Source organism: Arachis stenosperma, chromosome 2 (assembly GCF_014773155.1).
Source record: "Arachis stenosperma cultivar V10309 chromosome 2, arast.V10309.gnm1.PFL2, whole genome shotgun sequence".
NCBI classification, from domain to species: domain Eukaryota; kingdom Viridiplantae; phylum Streptophyta; class Magnoliopsida; order Fabales; family Fabaceae; genus Arachis; species Arachis stenosperma.
Window position 1 is genome coordinate 17,389,069 of NC_080378.1, and position 15,683 is coordinate 17,404,751.

The 15,683-nt window shown below is 33.7% G+C and overlaps 1 protein-coding gene across 1 annotated transcript; it reads left to right on the plus strand.

Moving 5' to 3' along the window:
- The first annotated feature begins 1,949 nt into the window (after positions 1-1,949).
- LOC130962652 (uncharacterized) lies at positions 1,950-2,772 on the plus strand. The gene is made up of 3 exons (XM_057888839.1): positions 1,950-2,153; positions 2,225-2,359; positions 2,462-2,772. Exons 1-3 carry the CDS (start codon positions 1,950-1,952, stop codon positions 2,642-2,644), a joined length of 522 nt encoding a protein of 173 aa, XP_057744822.1. The 3' UTR covers positions 2,645-2,772.
- Positions 2,773-15,683: the final 12,911 nt, after the last annotated feature.

Genomic DNA, 15,683 nt, shown 5'->3' on the forward strand with positions numbered 1-15,683 from the left:
CTAAAACACAAATTTTCTCAACATATATCACTCAAAATTACGAAACTAAAAGGGTAAGAATTGGGTACAAAATATCAATTTTCTTACCAAATTGTTTGATGAATCTTGTAGAGAATTCTGAGACGAACGTGTGGCCAATGACGGCTCATCAATCGGAGCTCCAGATTAAAAGTTACGTGGAAATGAAATTTGAAAGAGGTTAGGGTTCTTGATTCTTGCCCCCTTTCCACAAAATGCAGCATGAATCCCTTTTTTTAAGGGAGAAGTGGCTGAAGCCACTTAAGTAAGAGTGAATGGGTTGGGTCTTGGGCTCAATATGGGCTCAGTTCAACCAGTTTGGCCCATTGGCTTAATTTTGAGCCAAAAACTTTAAAATTAGCATTTAAATTCATGTTTTAAATATTTTTACTTTTTTATATTATAAAATTTAATTTTCTAATTTTTTGGGATCATAATTAATTTATTAGTAAATTTATTATTAGTTTTCATGGTTTTACATTAGAGAGGTAATGGTTGAGAGGTATTGGTTTGTATTTTGTAATAAGCTAGGGATGATGGATCGATGGTACTGTTTAAGGTACTTGTTCAAGGTTTATTGTTGTCAAGTTTAAGATCAAGTGCAGTTTGGAAAAAAAAAAACACTAAAGATGTGGTAGACTAACAGAAGAATAGCATTATGAGGTTGATGGTCTGAAGGAGAAAAATAATATTTTCATAACTAAATCATAGGAAAAAGAACTATTTCACAAAGCATTAATAGAAATGGAAAGTTTTTTGTTAATTGAATAATAAAAGGGTGGATTTTCTCTATGCATAATATTAATGATGATTTGATGTCATTAATAGATGCTAGGAGGATTAGAAAGAGAAAAAATTATATGTAGTTTCCAAGGTATTTACACCTTGGGTGGCTTTAGAGAGGTAGACTAGATAGGACTTTTGAATTAGACTACTATATCAAAAAATTTTTGAATTTTTATTTTAAGATGTAATTATTAATAATTTTTTTCTATTTTCTTTGAAGAAAATAGTTTTTAAAGAAAGACATATTAGAGTGGAGAAATAGTAATATAATTTTTTGAGGTTTTTTTAAGATGTAATTCTTAGGAATTTTTTTTATTTTCTTTGAGAAAAAAATTAAAAAAATTATCTATTTTGTTGCAAAACTTTTTTTTAACATTTTTAAATTATAAGCAGTACATTTGTAGAAGGTTAAAAGTCTAATGTCATGATTTAAACATCAAATCAATCAATAGTTCTTTAAAGGAATTTTCTAACAAGTTATCCTTGTGTAAAAAGAAAGGGTCATTTGTTAGTTTGTTCATTAGTTAGACAATATATTTGGTGCTGGGGTGGAGATAATAAACTAACCATGATTAATAAAAAACACAGCTAGAATTTGGCCTAGATAGTACTCAGGTTATATTTTTCAATGGCCCCATATATTAACGTCTAAGCTTTAAGTTGGGGAGATTTTTATTTTTTTTGGTATAAAGGAGATCATTTTTCAAGAAAAAGACATAACTCCAACTTTCAAGTAACATCATGGGTGAGGCGAAGCAGGGTGAGGATTTGTAAAAGACCAAACTTCCGTCAGTGAGAGACTTTGTTATGGATTTCATTAGGTTTGTTTGTAGTCTATACATGTAGTGATATTTTATTCTCATTATGCAACAAAGGCATTTTAAAGCTCAATATGGAGGACATTACTGGGGAAGAGGATGTCCTTGTTGCGATTTTTTACAAGCTCTGTGAGGTTAATATGTTGTTGGAGCTGTGACTATTTTTGTCATTAAGGAAAAGTTAGTTGTGACGATGTTTTAGACCAACACAACATCTACTTTTGAGAACAAAAAGAGCATGAGATCCATCCTTTAATCACAAGCAAAATAAAGGTAACATTAACTGACATTATTTTCGAGCATGGGAAGCTATTAAAGATAATGTAGATGCATCACATGGAGAGGAAAAAAGATAAACAAGAGGAAATGAAAACAAAGGCGGCCAATGTCTCCTCCAAGGCGAAGAATGCTCCTCCTTCCTACGCTGTGAAGATGCAAAGTGTTCGTACGGGGATTGATGTCGTTACTATTGACAACATAACGAAGAAGAACGGAGCCAAGAAACCTCACGAAGCATCACGCCTATTGAAGGTATAAAGATTGTGTTGTGTTCTTTTTTTTTTAAAGATTTCATGACTAAAGTAGTATGTCATCGGTCTTAGGTGAGGTGGTTAGACTTTGAGAGAGGAGATGAACCTGACCCAGAGTGTGACAAAAGAGGGCTTGATGTAGGCACAAAATCTATTGTTGTTGGAGGAATCAAGCTAGGCTACATGACTACTGAAGATTTTGCTATGGTAGTCACTTGATAAAATCTCATCCCTCTTTATTTTCTTGTTTGGACAGTCAACAGCTAAGTTTCTTACAACATATAGTTATATGTTTTTCTTTGTATGAAGCGTTTCAAAGTTGTCTTTCACCTTCCAATAGGAATGCAGTTCTTGGCTACAAAGATGATGCTTGGAACTTACATCTTTGCCAAAAGGCATGCACAACGAGGAAGTCTTGCTTCCCTCAGAGCGCTGTCAAAGGGACAGGGAGGCGTTTTAGACGCTATGCCCATAGAAAAAAGTGATTTATGATGTACAATATCATGTTTTATTCATTGTACAATAGTGTAGTTGAAGATTTTAGTTCTATCTATATGATGATTAGTGTTTTGGTATATTACTAAGGAATTGTTTGGCATGTTCTCCGATGAAGTAGATTCTGAACTTGGTTGTGACCATGCTGATGGATGAAAGAAGCGACTCGATATGGTGGTTGACCACAACATTATAGTAATGCACCAATATACTTGCTGAATGTTTGGTTCGAGTTTAGTTGATTATTTTGTTTTGTTTTTTTTTTTTGCTACTCCTAGAATTGTAGCAAACAACCTTCAACTTCACAATATATTGCAAGAAAACGGTAAAGTTCATTCAAACAAGATCCATGTGATACGTGGATCAGACCTCTAAGATTCAAGAACAACTCCTTCATTATATCACTGATTAACAAAAAGTTTCTGTATTTCAAATTAGTAGATTTGTAACCTTTGAAATTTTACAACTTAGATTTATATTCTTCTAAACGAGAATCGCCACTAGTACCTTATGGTTGTAGACCTCTGAAAAGGCAAGTTAGTGTATTTCAACTTCACCAAGAATGTTGATGCACAGTAAGGAAGAGTGGAGCAAATGGATTATGTAGTACACATTGCCTTGTTTGTGGTTCATAATTTGTTTCATACATATGGCTAACTAGTTAATCATTGAAAGAAACTTACTTTGCCGAATTATGTTGCAAGCTTTCTTCATATGTGGATCATCCTATACGTAATACTTAGCATCACTTCTCAACTTATCTTTTTTATGCTTCAAAAAATTTGGAGGAAAAAAGTGTGCGACCAAATAATTAGCAATCGGGGGGTAAACCAAGGAGTGTTTTGGGAAATTGCATGCAAGGTGTCTAAAGGAAATGAATCATTCATAGGAGTAGGATCCAAGGCCAAATGCTCAAGCCGACTTAAATGGTCTGCCACTAAATTTTAGGATCCACTCCTATCCTTGATTTCCAAATCAAATTCTTGCAAGAGTAATATCCATCTAATCAACCTAGGCTTTGACTCTTTGTTCTTCAAGAGATACTTTAGAGCAGCATAGTATGAATACACCACTACCTTGGAGCCTAGCAAATATGGTCGAAACTTATCAAATGCAAAAACAATAGTTAGGAGCTCCTTCTCAGTAGTAGTGTAATTCGACTGGGTCGAGTCTAAAGTTTTCGAAGCATAAGCAATAGTGTAAGGGACATCACGTGGTGCTAGCGCGGCACCCACAGCATAATTTGAGGCATCACACATGATTTCAAATGGACGATTCAAATCCAGGCCTCGCACAATAGGTGCTGTGGTTAATGCACCCTTCAACTTGTCAAAAGCCTTTTTGCAATCCTCATCAAAATTGAATTCCACGTTATTCTGAAGTAAATGGGAGAGAATGAAAGTGACTTTGCTGAATTCTTTAATGAGACCGGTAGAAACCTGCATGAAAACAACTCAGCTCAATCAATAAAACTCACATAATCACCAAAATATATTATTTGCATCAATATCAATTTATAATAATTCTTGAGAATAAAATAAGTTTAAGGAAAGCGCCCCAATCTCGATTGCAACTCAACTACGTGACAAAACTCCGTTTTCTCTCGGCCCGCAGTGGCGGCAGCCACAGCTTCAACTCCAAACAACTTTTACAGTAACCACAGCAACTCTAATTACAACATGTAATAACCGAAACTCAACCCTATTGCAATAACACCATAAAAACCTCAACGACATATATTGAAATATCGACAAAAGGGGTTTTCGGGGCAAAACAACTTATTGTACCAAGAAAGAACCAAGAACTGAATAGTTACAGCTCCAACGGTTGACTTTAGCGAGCTCCAGCAGCGGCGGTGGCTAATCTAACGGCGACTACCACGACGGCTCCTGCTCTCCTTCCTTGTAGCGGTTCTTCCTCCCCCACTGAATAGCGTCAACGACGACAGTGGTAGTGACTAGGGGTGGCAAGTAGGGAAGCTCGCCCCGCCCCGCCAGAAGCTCGCCCTTTGGCGGGCTGGTCCGCCCTGCGCCACCTAGTGAGGTGATATTAGAATCTCACCCTGCCCCGCCTAACTACGGGCTAGCGGGCTAAGCCCACCAAAGCTCTTCTTTTTTTTTTTTTTACTATTAAGTACTAAATAATATGTATAATTTCACAACCATATTAATAAATTTATAATTTCTAAAGACATAAAAAACTATATTTTTTATATTCACAAATATTAAAGTCTTTGTAATTATAAATATCTAATAAATATAATTATAAACCAAGTTTTCATCCAAAACATAATTATAAATATTGTCTCCAAAGCAAAATAAACATAATCCAAGCCATAATTATAAATATTATCTCCAAAGCAACATAAACATATCCAAAACACTCAATTTTCATCTTCATACTCTTGTAAGTTGGGTTGGAAGAAGTTAGATTTTGGCAAAAAAATTACAAAATACACCCTTGCAAAAAAAAAAAAAAACTAAGTCCGACGGAGAAGCCCACCATTTTTGTTGGTTAGGCGGGCTTTTGCTCTTTGGCGGTCCCAATTTTCCATCCCGACCCACCTTTTTTGTTGGGTTACGCGGGCCGACCCAGCAGGTTTAGGCACGTTTATCACCCCTAGTAGTGACACCCACCACCGCTATCATCCTCTCCTCCTTGTCGTGTTTCTCTCTCTCCCTCTCGCTGAACCTGATTCCCAACGGCAGTGGATCTCTCTGCCTCTCGCTCGCTCTTGACTTCCAACAGTGATGGTGGATTGTAACGAGCTCAATGACGGCGACGCGGGCATGACTCGATGGCGACGGGAGGCACGAACGGTGGCGACTCCTCTGCAAACCCTCTTTCTCTCTCTCTCTCTCTCCGACACATCTCTCCTCCGCGACGGGGCAGTTGACAGAGATAAGGACAAACGGCGGCGAAATAGGTTATGAGTTCGGTGGCAACAAGCTGCGCTAACTCCCTCGCCCTCCTCTTCTCCCTTTCTACCTTCTCTTCCCTCTCCTTCTCTTCCCGTTTCTTTCTTCCCCTTTCCCTTTTTCTTTTCTTTTTCTTTTTCGTTGGTGTGTGTGTGGTTTGTGGGTGGCGACAATAAGAAAGGAAAATGTGAGGGTGAGTGTGTTGTGTTAGAATTAGGGTTATGGTTTGGGTAGTTTGGTAATTTAAATAAAATTAGAGATAATAGAGTAATAGAAGACCAATTTTAATTCAATACTAATATTTATAAAAATATTATTTAATTATTAATTTACAAATTATTTTTAAATAAATACTCTAATTCAATAATTAGAGATAATCAAATTAATTTCTCTCAAAATCATAAAATAAAGTTCAAAATATAATTATTCAAATTAAAACATATAAAATCTTCATTATTTTTTATTATTAAAGCTTTTAAATTAATAATAAAAAATACTTAATAATATAAAAATCTCTAAAAATATATTCTCAAATAAATTAAATAAATTATTAAATAATTTATTATTTATTTTTTAAAAATTGGAGGTCTTACATGTTTTGCAACTCATTTTGATATAATTTGATACGATTTGAATTATATTGATATACTTTGATTTGTACAAATAATCTGATTTACTTGAAATAATTTAAAATTATAAATTTTAAATTAACAATTTAATTTAATTTCATAAAAATTATTAATATTATTGTTCTCGTATAATTAATTATATTTATTTGATTTTGAAAAAAATAATTGTTTAAAATTGTTAATTTTAAATTAAAAAATAAGCGTACTAGTATATTTTGAAATGATAACATTTTAAATGGATGTATTCGTTTTATTATAAAAAATTTTAATTTAAATGAACGTACTCGTATTATTTTTAAATTAAATTTTTTAAGTTTAAATATTTTAAATAAACGTATTCATATTAATTTTAAAATATTTAAATTGAGTTGTTTATTTTAAAATAAGTCAAAAATATTTATTTATTTGATTTAAAATTATCCATTTTAAACATTTAATTTTTTAAAATTAAATAAATATAGTTAATCATACGAAAATAATAATATGAGTATGTTTATTATTATTATTAAATTAAATTAAATCTTTGGTTTAAAAAATTTATAATTCTAAAATTAGAAATTATTTGAATAAAACTGCATTAATTGAAAAATAAAAATATTGTAATATGAACCAAAACATGTCAATTTATATCAAACAGACAGTTCACCTCATCACTGCGTAAACTGTATGGTTATTGAGCAGTTTGCCTTATCACTAGGTGAACTAGCATAGTTCGTCTGCTCATCAGACAAACTACATGTTAAAATATAAAAAATTATATCTCGCTAAATAATTATTTTTTATTTTCTTTTTGAAAATAATTTTTTTTATGTTATATGTTTTTGAAATATTAATTTTTTGTTATTTCTTAAGCCTTTTCATTTGTGAATCATTTTCCATTTTTCACATAATATGAAACATTATTATTTTCTCCTAAAATAAGACAAACTAATTTTCTTATTTTAATGTTACTTTATGACTTCTTAATTTGAATATGGATGCTGGATTAGAGTAGAACGGAGGTATGGGGAGTAGGAGTGCTTAACAAGGGTGTGGTATCCGTAAGGATGAAATCGGATGGTCCGTGTTGATAGTGAGTAATTGGATAGTCCGATTTAAGCTACACATATCGGACCGTCCGATTTGATCCCCCACCACGTGTCGCGCATGCAGCTAATCGAGATGGTGATTCCTTTTAAACCAACAAAACCCACCTGAAGCCCCACTCTTCATTATGTCCCTTTCCTCACTTCGTTCTCCATCCATCCAGCAACCAGTTTCCTCCATTTTACCACCTTCTTCAACCTTTGAAAAAAAATCAATTACAATATCAAAAAAGCAAAAACATAAAGATGTTGATCGTCTTAAACTTCATATTATCTACTATCTATACTATTCTGATTATGTAAGTTTGCTTTTAAATTTTTTTATATATCTAAAATATTATAAATAATGTTAAGAATGAACATTGTTAATGATAGTTAGTGTAGTAGCTTAAAATATATATTTAAATTTAGTTTGTCAATATATTAGCTATTGAATCTGTTTAAATTAGACTAATACAGTAGATTGGCAAAAAATATATGTTTAGAAATATTTGTTATAATTTAAGAAATTATAATTAATTATTATTAGTTTTAGTTATTAATAGTTAGACTAATATATATATTTAGATTTAATTATTAATAAATTAGACTAATATATATTTAGATTTAGTTAGTAAATATTTTAGTAGATAATAATATTTGAATTAGACTAATATGATTGATTAGTTAAAAATATATGTTTAGAATTTTTTGTAATAATTTTTAGAATTATATGTTTAGAGTTATATTAATTGTTTGTAATAATGTTGGAAATTATGGTTAATAGTTAGGTTTTATAAAATATAATATATTATATTTTACCGATAATAATAATTTATTTATTGTTAGATATTTAAATTGATATAAATATATTGTTGTGGTTGAGATTTTAATAAGTAAAACATGATTAGTTAAGTTAAATAAGAGTTGGATTTATTTAGTTATTAATTGTTATTAACAGTTAGTTAGTAATTATGATTATTTGTGATGATATAAGAATTATTATTATTATCCGTTAAACTATGAATATATAAATAAATAATTATGTAAGAAACAATTGAATGAAAATTATTAATATTTGGAATTAAATTATTAGTATTAATATCTAGTTGTATTTATATGCATGCATGCTAGTTACTAAATTAGTATTAGTCTAATAAATTAGTTACTATTATTAGGGAATTGTTAACTTTTAGTAGTGAATTAGTAATTATTATTAATTTACTAATAATTTGTTATGTTTTTGTAGAGTTTACAGAATTTGACATGTAACCACCTACTGCCTCTAGATTGGTACAATTATGCTGTGGAGGAGCATTTATGGTTAACTGGTTTTTATCATGTCTCCCAAATTAGAATAGCTTAATGCCAGAAATCACTGATAAATGCTTTAGTCGAGAGGTCGCACCCAAACACACATACGTTCCACCTTCTAGTTGGTTAGTGTGCCATGACACTGGAAGATGTGGCTTTGATTCTTGGTCTTCTGATAAACGGTCTTCCAGTAACAGGAGTGACTATGAGTAGTTACGAAGCCTTAGAGTGGGAGTGTTTGCACCAGTTTGGGGTTGCACCAAAAAAGTTAGACTGTAGAGGAAGTTGCATAAAATTGACGTGGCTTCGGAATTTAAAAGAAAATTTATAGTGCATTGACGAAGACAGTATTCAAAGGTACGTGAAGTGCCACATTATATTGTTATTTGGTACTATCTTGTTTGGAGACAAATCAAGGGCAGCAGTCCACTAGAAGTTTCTACCTTTGCTTCATGATTTTGGTAGTATTGGACAGTATAATTAGGGATCGGCATGTCTAGCACACATGTACAGGTTGTTATACAGGGCTTCTCGTTTTGATTACAAGAAAATCGACAGTCCACTAACACTTCTGCTAGCTTGGGCTTGGCTCCGTCTACCACATCTTGCGCCGGTTCCTAGGGAACCCTGCCCTTATTCGGGAACTTTTGGAGGGGTAGTATTTGGAGACTCTAGTAGGAGTGTCGGTGGTCGAGAAATTTTTAACAGCCAAAATCCACAACGTTGTTTCAATGGGTTTAATTGAAGAAAACACTAAGGCAATTGAGCATGAGACTAATCACTTTCTATTAGATGAACCAGATGACGAGCATGACGAATATGAGGATATGGATGATGATCAAGAATCCGAACACGACGATGCTGATCACGGTGATGATGCAGGTTTACTTTTTTATTGATTGGTTATTATGTTAGACTGATTATGTTAGATTCATGGTTAGAGGTGCTATTGAATGATTATGTTAGATTGATTATGTTAGATTCATGGTTGGAAATGCTGTTGATTGATTATGTTAAATCATGGTTGGAGGTGTTGATTAATTGATTATGTTTACTACTTGGATGTGTTGTTAATTGATTATGTTATATACAGGTGAAGCACGAACTCTAGATGAGACAGGTAAAGGCTACAATCTTAGGGTTGATCTGCCACGGCGTAACGCTAATCGATACACCCCATTTGTGTTCGAAAAGGCCGCCAAGAAGTGCAAGAATTTTGTGAAAGATGTAAAGGCGTCCATGAGAAAGTAGTATTTGTGTACTTAAAAAGTTATGTGTATCATTTAACTTTTCCATGTATGGTCTAAGTTTTGTTTGTATCATTACTATGTTTGTGAAAGAGTACTTGATAAAGTCGCAAATGTAATAGACTGGTTTTTATAAAATGTTATGTTTCTAATGTCATTGAGTGTTTGGATAAAACATAAGCAGGGTACACATTCATCGAGTACTGAATATAAGAATGTAAAATGCGTAACTCTACTGAGCATTATTTTCGGCATTTGCACCTCCTGATTGACGACATCAACTACGGCTGTGGCCCTCGATCCCACATTAACTACATTGCCTAGGACCACGTAACATTCATGTGTCCATCTCGTTAAAGAAACGCGTCATCCTTGGACGACCTTTGGTAACTCATCTAAGGAACGGATTTGGCATGAATCGAGGCCCGTTGTAAGCAGGCCATGTAGTAGGATTCCCCAGTGGCCTAAACTTAGCTCGGTATACCCGTCGAACTTGGTCCATTTTATAAACATCATGAACATACATTTGCCAATCTAGCCATTGATTTACACAACATGCAAACACATGTCGACATGGAATTCAGTCCACCTGGAACTCACTACAGTCACATCAGTGTCAACGGAGGTCGACGGCATACTCCATTCCACTTGACACCTCACGCACTTCAAAGACCTCATTTTGCCTGTCGAAGCAATTAACCTGGATGTTTTCTGATGCAAGTTGATTTGCATGCAATTTGGAGGTGACAATCTAAAAAAAACATGTCCAGCATTAATCCGAGCCTCCACCTCGACTCTTTTTCAGGTGAACAACTCATTAAGCCTGTAGAATATTGCTTTGACATGTGCAGTGATAGGGAGATTGCGTGCACCCTTTAAGACTTAGTTGATGCGTTTCACTAGGTTCGTAATCATGTGACCCCATCGATAACCACCGTCAAATGCCATTGCATATTGTTCACGGGGGATTCGGTTCAACCAGTTAGTGTAAGCCTCGCCCCATTCTCGTAAACGCTGGTAACACAATTCGTACTCGCAAACCGTCTTTGAATAACCTATGGAATAAGAAAAAACAAAGAGAAAAAAATAGTTGAGAAGCACAGATTTTCATGAAAGATGGCTCCTCAAACGAATTTTCAGTTGCCAATGCATTTGCCACGTCTGTCACATTTGCCTTCATAGTACCGTCAGCTTACTCTTCGTCTCCGTCTAGACCAAGAACTTCGTAATTGCTCTCAAAATCTTCTTCACGGTCTCTATTGTAATCTTCCCGTTCAATATTTCGGTCGGCTTCAGATTGTTCAAATTCAATATATAACTCAATGAACGACAACATCTGAGCGCGACTTTCAATATACATTGAAAACATCTCTTGCATGCTCGCTTCATCAATTATATATTTGGTTTGAAATTGAACGAATCCGCCAAATATCGGTATAGGATACCTGTATAAAATACATGATATTTTCCTTGACATTTCAGAATCTATCTTCTCACAAATCACACATTTTAGTTCTTCGAATAAGATTGTGAATGGAATAACAACATCTAACAAATTTTTACAAACAAATTTCACTCCTTCAGATGTTTGTAATGAAATATGACCAAAATAATATATTTTCAATAAGACTCTATCATCCATGTTTTTCACTCACATGAATATAAACTCTACTGTCAATTTTTTTGCACTCAAACAAAATAATGGAGATACAAGTGTGTGGAAGAGCTCAGGAAAGAAAAAGAAGAGCACGAAGGAGAAGATGAGATTTGGAATCTCGTAACATACACAGCTATATATATACATATGAACATCACAAATCATACTCTCCGAGTTGTGTTTGTCTGTTGAAATCATATATATTATAATCAAATCGGACGGTCCGATTTGATTTTTTCAAATAAAAAAAATTTAACCCTATTGAAATCGGACGGTCCGATTTTCATTGCCAAATTTCAAAATTTTCCCTCCACACAAATCAGACCATCCGATTTGTGAATCCTGATTTCAGTAACAAAGAAATCGAATGGTCTGATTTCTTCATGCCAATGTTCAGATAAAAATGTCCCACATTCCTGTATAACACCCCACAACTCCATATCCAAACACAACACACACCCAGTTTCAATATAAAAAAATGAGCCTTACTTTATTCATCTACAGAGATTAGTTTTTTGTGCTTTTAATTATTGTCTTCAAATACTGTTATGCAACGGTTGTTAAATTGATATTAAAAAAAATTAATGTTGTCACTATTTATTGAAGAAAAGTAGAATAATTGTGGTAGATCGGTAGCAAGAAACTACTTTGCACCCATCATGTGACAAACATGCACAAATCTGATGATGATCAATGGCATATGTGAGAATGCCCACTCACATAACATGAAAGTTTTTATGCAATCTTAGATCGAAACATATAGCTTAATTACCGTATGATGGGTGAAACTTTAGTAGTAACAACTAACAACACCACATTAAGTCACGAGCAAATGCTATGAAGATCTATCAACATCTCTTATTGGTGCCATAGGGGTAACGCCTATAACCAGACAATAATGTGCTGCTATGGAATACCCACACTACAATAAATATAGACCTTAGCAACATACTAAAATCTGCAATGCCTTAAAATTATTCTCTTAGATGATTTTAGACAATAATTTTTTATAGTATTACCGTTGAATTCAATTTTTCATTATTTTATAGCAACAAAACAAAACCGTTCTCTTTTACTATTTTAAAAAATGGTTTTAAAACTGTTACAATGATTTGTTTTAAGCAACAATATTTTAATGTTGTTTAAATAATTGTACAAAAGATATGCTTAAAAACCGTTCCCAAAATTGCTACACTTTAAAATCGTTCTATTAGATGATTTTAGACAACAATTTTTATAGTGTTACTGTTGAAGTTCAATTTTTCATTATGTTATAACAATAAAATAAAACTGTTGTCTTTGACTATTTTAAAGAATGATTTTATAACTATTTCAACAATTTTTTTATCAACCAGTAATTTTCTAATATTTAAATAATTATGCAAATTAAAAGATACACATAAAAATAGTTCTCTATAAATATTAAATTGGTATAACACTAAAAAATTATTGTTTTAAATAAATAACAAATATTATTTATCAAGGAAATAAATTTATAACATTATTTTTTGTTTCATTACCACTCTAAAATTTAATTTAACATATTTTTACACTTAAATAAAATTTTGAGAAACTCCCTTAAGAACAAAAACAGAGCTCTGGTTTTTTCCCTTCCTCTACTAGCCCTAACTCACCATAACCCACTCATCATCAAACCTGGCCATCATCGCACAAAATCAGCTTCATGTAGCCCTCACTATCTAGCCATATCCCACTGGCGAAGGAAGCAGTTTATGGGGCGCCATCGCTGCGTCTCCGCTCTCCTCGCAGCGTGGGTCGTCGCTTGATGAGCGGATAATTTATACGATATTTGGCATTGTTTTTATATAACTTTTAGTATAATTCAGTTAGTTTTTAGTATATTTTTATTAGTTTCTAAGCAAATTTCACATTTCTGGACTTTACTATAAGTTTGTGTGTTTTTCTGTGATTTCAGGTATTTTCTTGCTGAAATTGAGGGACTTGAGCAAAAATCTGATTCAGAGGCTGACAAAGGACTACAGATGCTGTTGGATTCTGACCTCCCTGCATTCGAAGTAGATTTTCTGGAGCTACAGAAATTCAAATGGCGCGCTCTCAATTGCGTTAGAAAGTAGACATCCAGGACTTTCCAGCAATATATAATAGTTTATACTTTGCGCGAGTTTTGACGATGTAAAATGGCATCAAAACGCCAGCTCTCTGTCCTTTTCTGGCATCAAAATGCCAGAACTAGCATAAAAGTTGGAGTTAAACGCCCAAATTGGCACCAAACCTGGTGTTTAACTCCAAGGAAGACCTCTACACGTGAAAGCTTCAATACTCAGCCCAAACACACACCAAGTGGGTTCGGAAGTGGATTTCTGCATCACTTACTCATTTCTGTAAACCCTAGTAACTAGTTTAGTATAAATAGAACTTTTTACTATTGTATTTTCATCTTGGAATCTTGGCATAGGTCTTTTTCCCTATTTTCAAATTCATATGCCAATTGGGGAGGCTGGCCATTCGGCCATACCTGGACCTTATTCTTATGTATTTTCAACGGTGGAGTTTCTACACACCATAGATTAAGGTGTGGAGCTCTGCTGTTCCTCGAGTATTAATGCAAGTACTACTGTTTTCTATTCAATTCAAGCTTATTCCTATTCTAAGATATTCGCTTGCACTTCAACATGATGAATGTGATGATCCGTGATACTCATCATTATTCCCAACCTATGAACACGTGTCTGACAACCACTTCCGTTCTACCTTAGATCGAGCGCATATCTATTAGCCTCCATTCCGAAAGATCGGAGTCTTCGTGGTATAAGCTAGAATTATTGGCAACCATTCCTGAGATCTGAAAAGTCTAAACCTTGTTTGTGGCATTCCGAGTAGGATCTGGGAAGAGATGACTGTGATGAGCTTCAAACTCGTGAGTGTTGGGCGTAGTGACAGACGCAAAAGGATCACTGGATTCTATTCCAACATGATCGAGAACCGACAGATGATTAGCCATGCAGTGACAGCGCATTTAGACCATTTTCACTGAGAGGACGGGAAGTAGCCATTGACAACGGTGATGCCCAACATACAGCTTGCCATGGAAAGGAGTATGAAGGATTGGATGAATGCAGTAGAAAAGCAGAGATTCAAGAGGGATGAAGCATCTCCATACGCTTATCTAAAATTCCCACCAATGAATTACATAAGTATCTCTATCTTTATTTTATGTTTTATTTATCTTTTAATTATGAAAACTCCTTAACCCATTTGAATTCGCCTGACTGAGATTTACAAGGTGACCATAGCTTGCTTCAAGCCGACAATCTCCGTGGGATTGACCTTTACTCACGTAAGGTTTATTACTTGGACGACCCAGTGCACTTGCTGGTTAGTTGTGCGAAATTGTGAAAAAGAGTTGAGATTACAATTGTGCGTACTAAGTTGTTGGCACCATTGTGTATCACAATTTCGTGCACCAAGTTTTTGGCACCGTTGCCGGGGCTTGTTCGAGTTTGGACAACTGACGGTTCATCTTGTTGCTCAGATTAGGTAATTTTCTTCTTGTTTTAACCATTATTTTATTCTCAAAAAGTTTTCAAAAATCTTTCAAAAATTTTTCTTCTTTTTCGTTTTTCCAAAATTATTTTCGAAAAATCCAAAAAAATTAATACAATCATAAAAACTCAAAAATATTTCATGGTTCTTGTTTGAACCTAGGGCCAAATTTTAAGTTTGGTGTCAATTGCATGATTGTAATTGTCTTGCAATTTTCGAAACACATGCATTGTGTTCTTAATGATCTTCAAGTCGTTCTTGATGAATTGCCTTGTTTGATCTTCATGATTTATTGATTTGCACTGCATGATGTTCTACATATGCATTCTTGCATTCATATGGCCCAAACATGAGAAAGTTCTAAGTTTGGTGTCCTCCATGTTTTCTTTCATTAAGAAAACTGAGTTCCTGATGTTCATCTTGAGCTTCAAGATTGTTCTTGGTGTTCATCTTGACGTTCATAATGTTCTTGCATATATCTTATGTTTTGATCCAAGAATTATATGTTTTGACTCATTTTGTTGTTTTTCAAAATTGAAAACATATATTCTTGAATAAAGGATTAAGCAAAATGAAGATCCAAGAACATAAAGCAGAGAAATTACAGAGAAAAAGCTGGGCGTTCAAAACGCTCAGTGAAGAAGGAAAACTGACGTTTAAACGCCAGCATGGTACTTGGCTA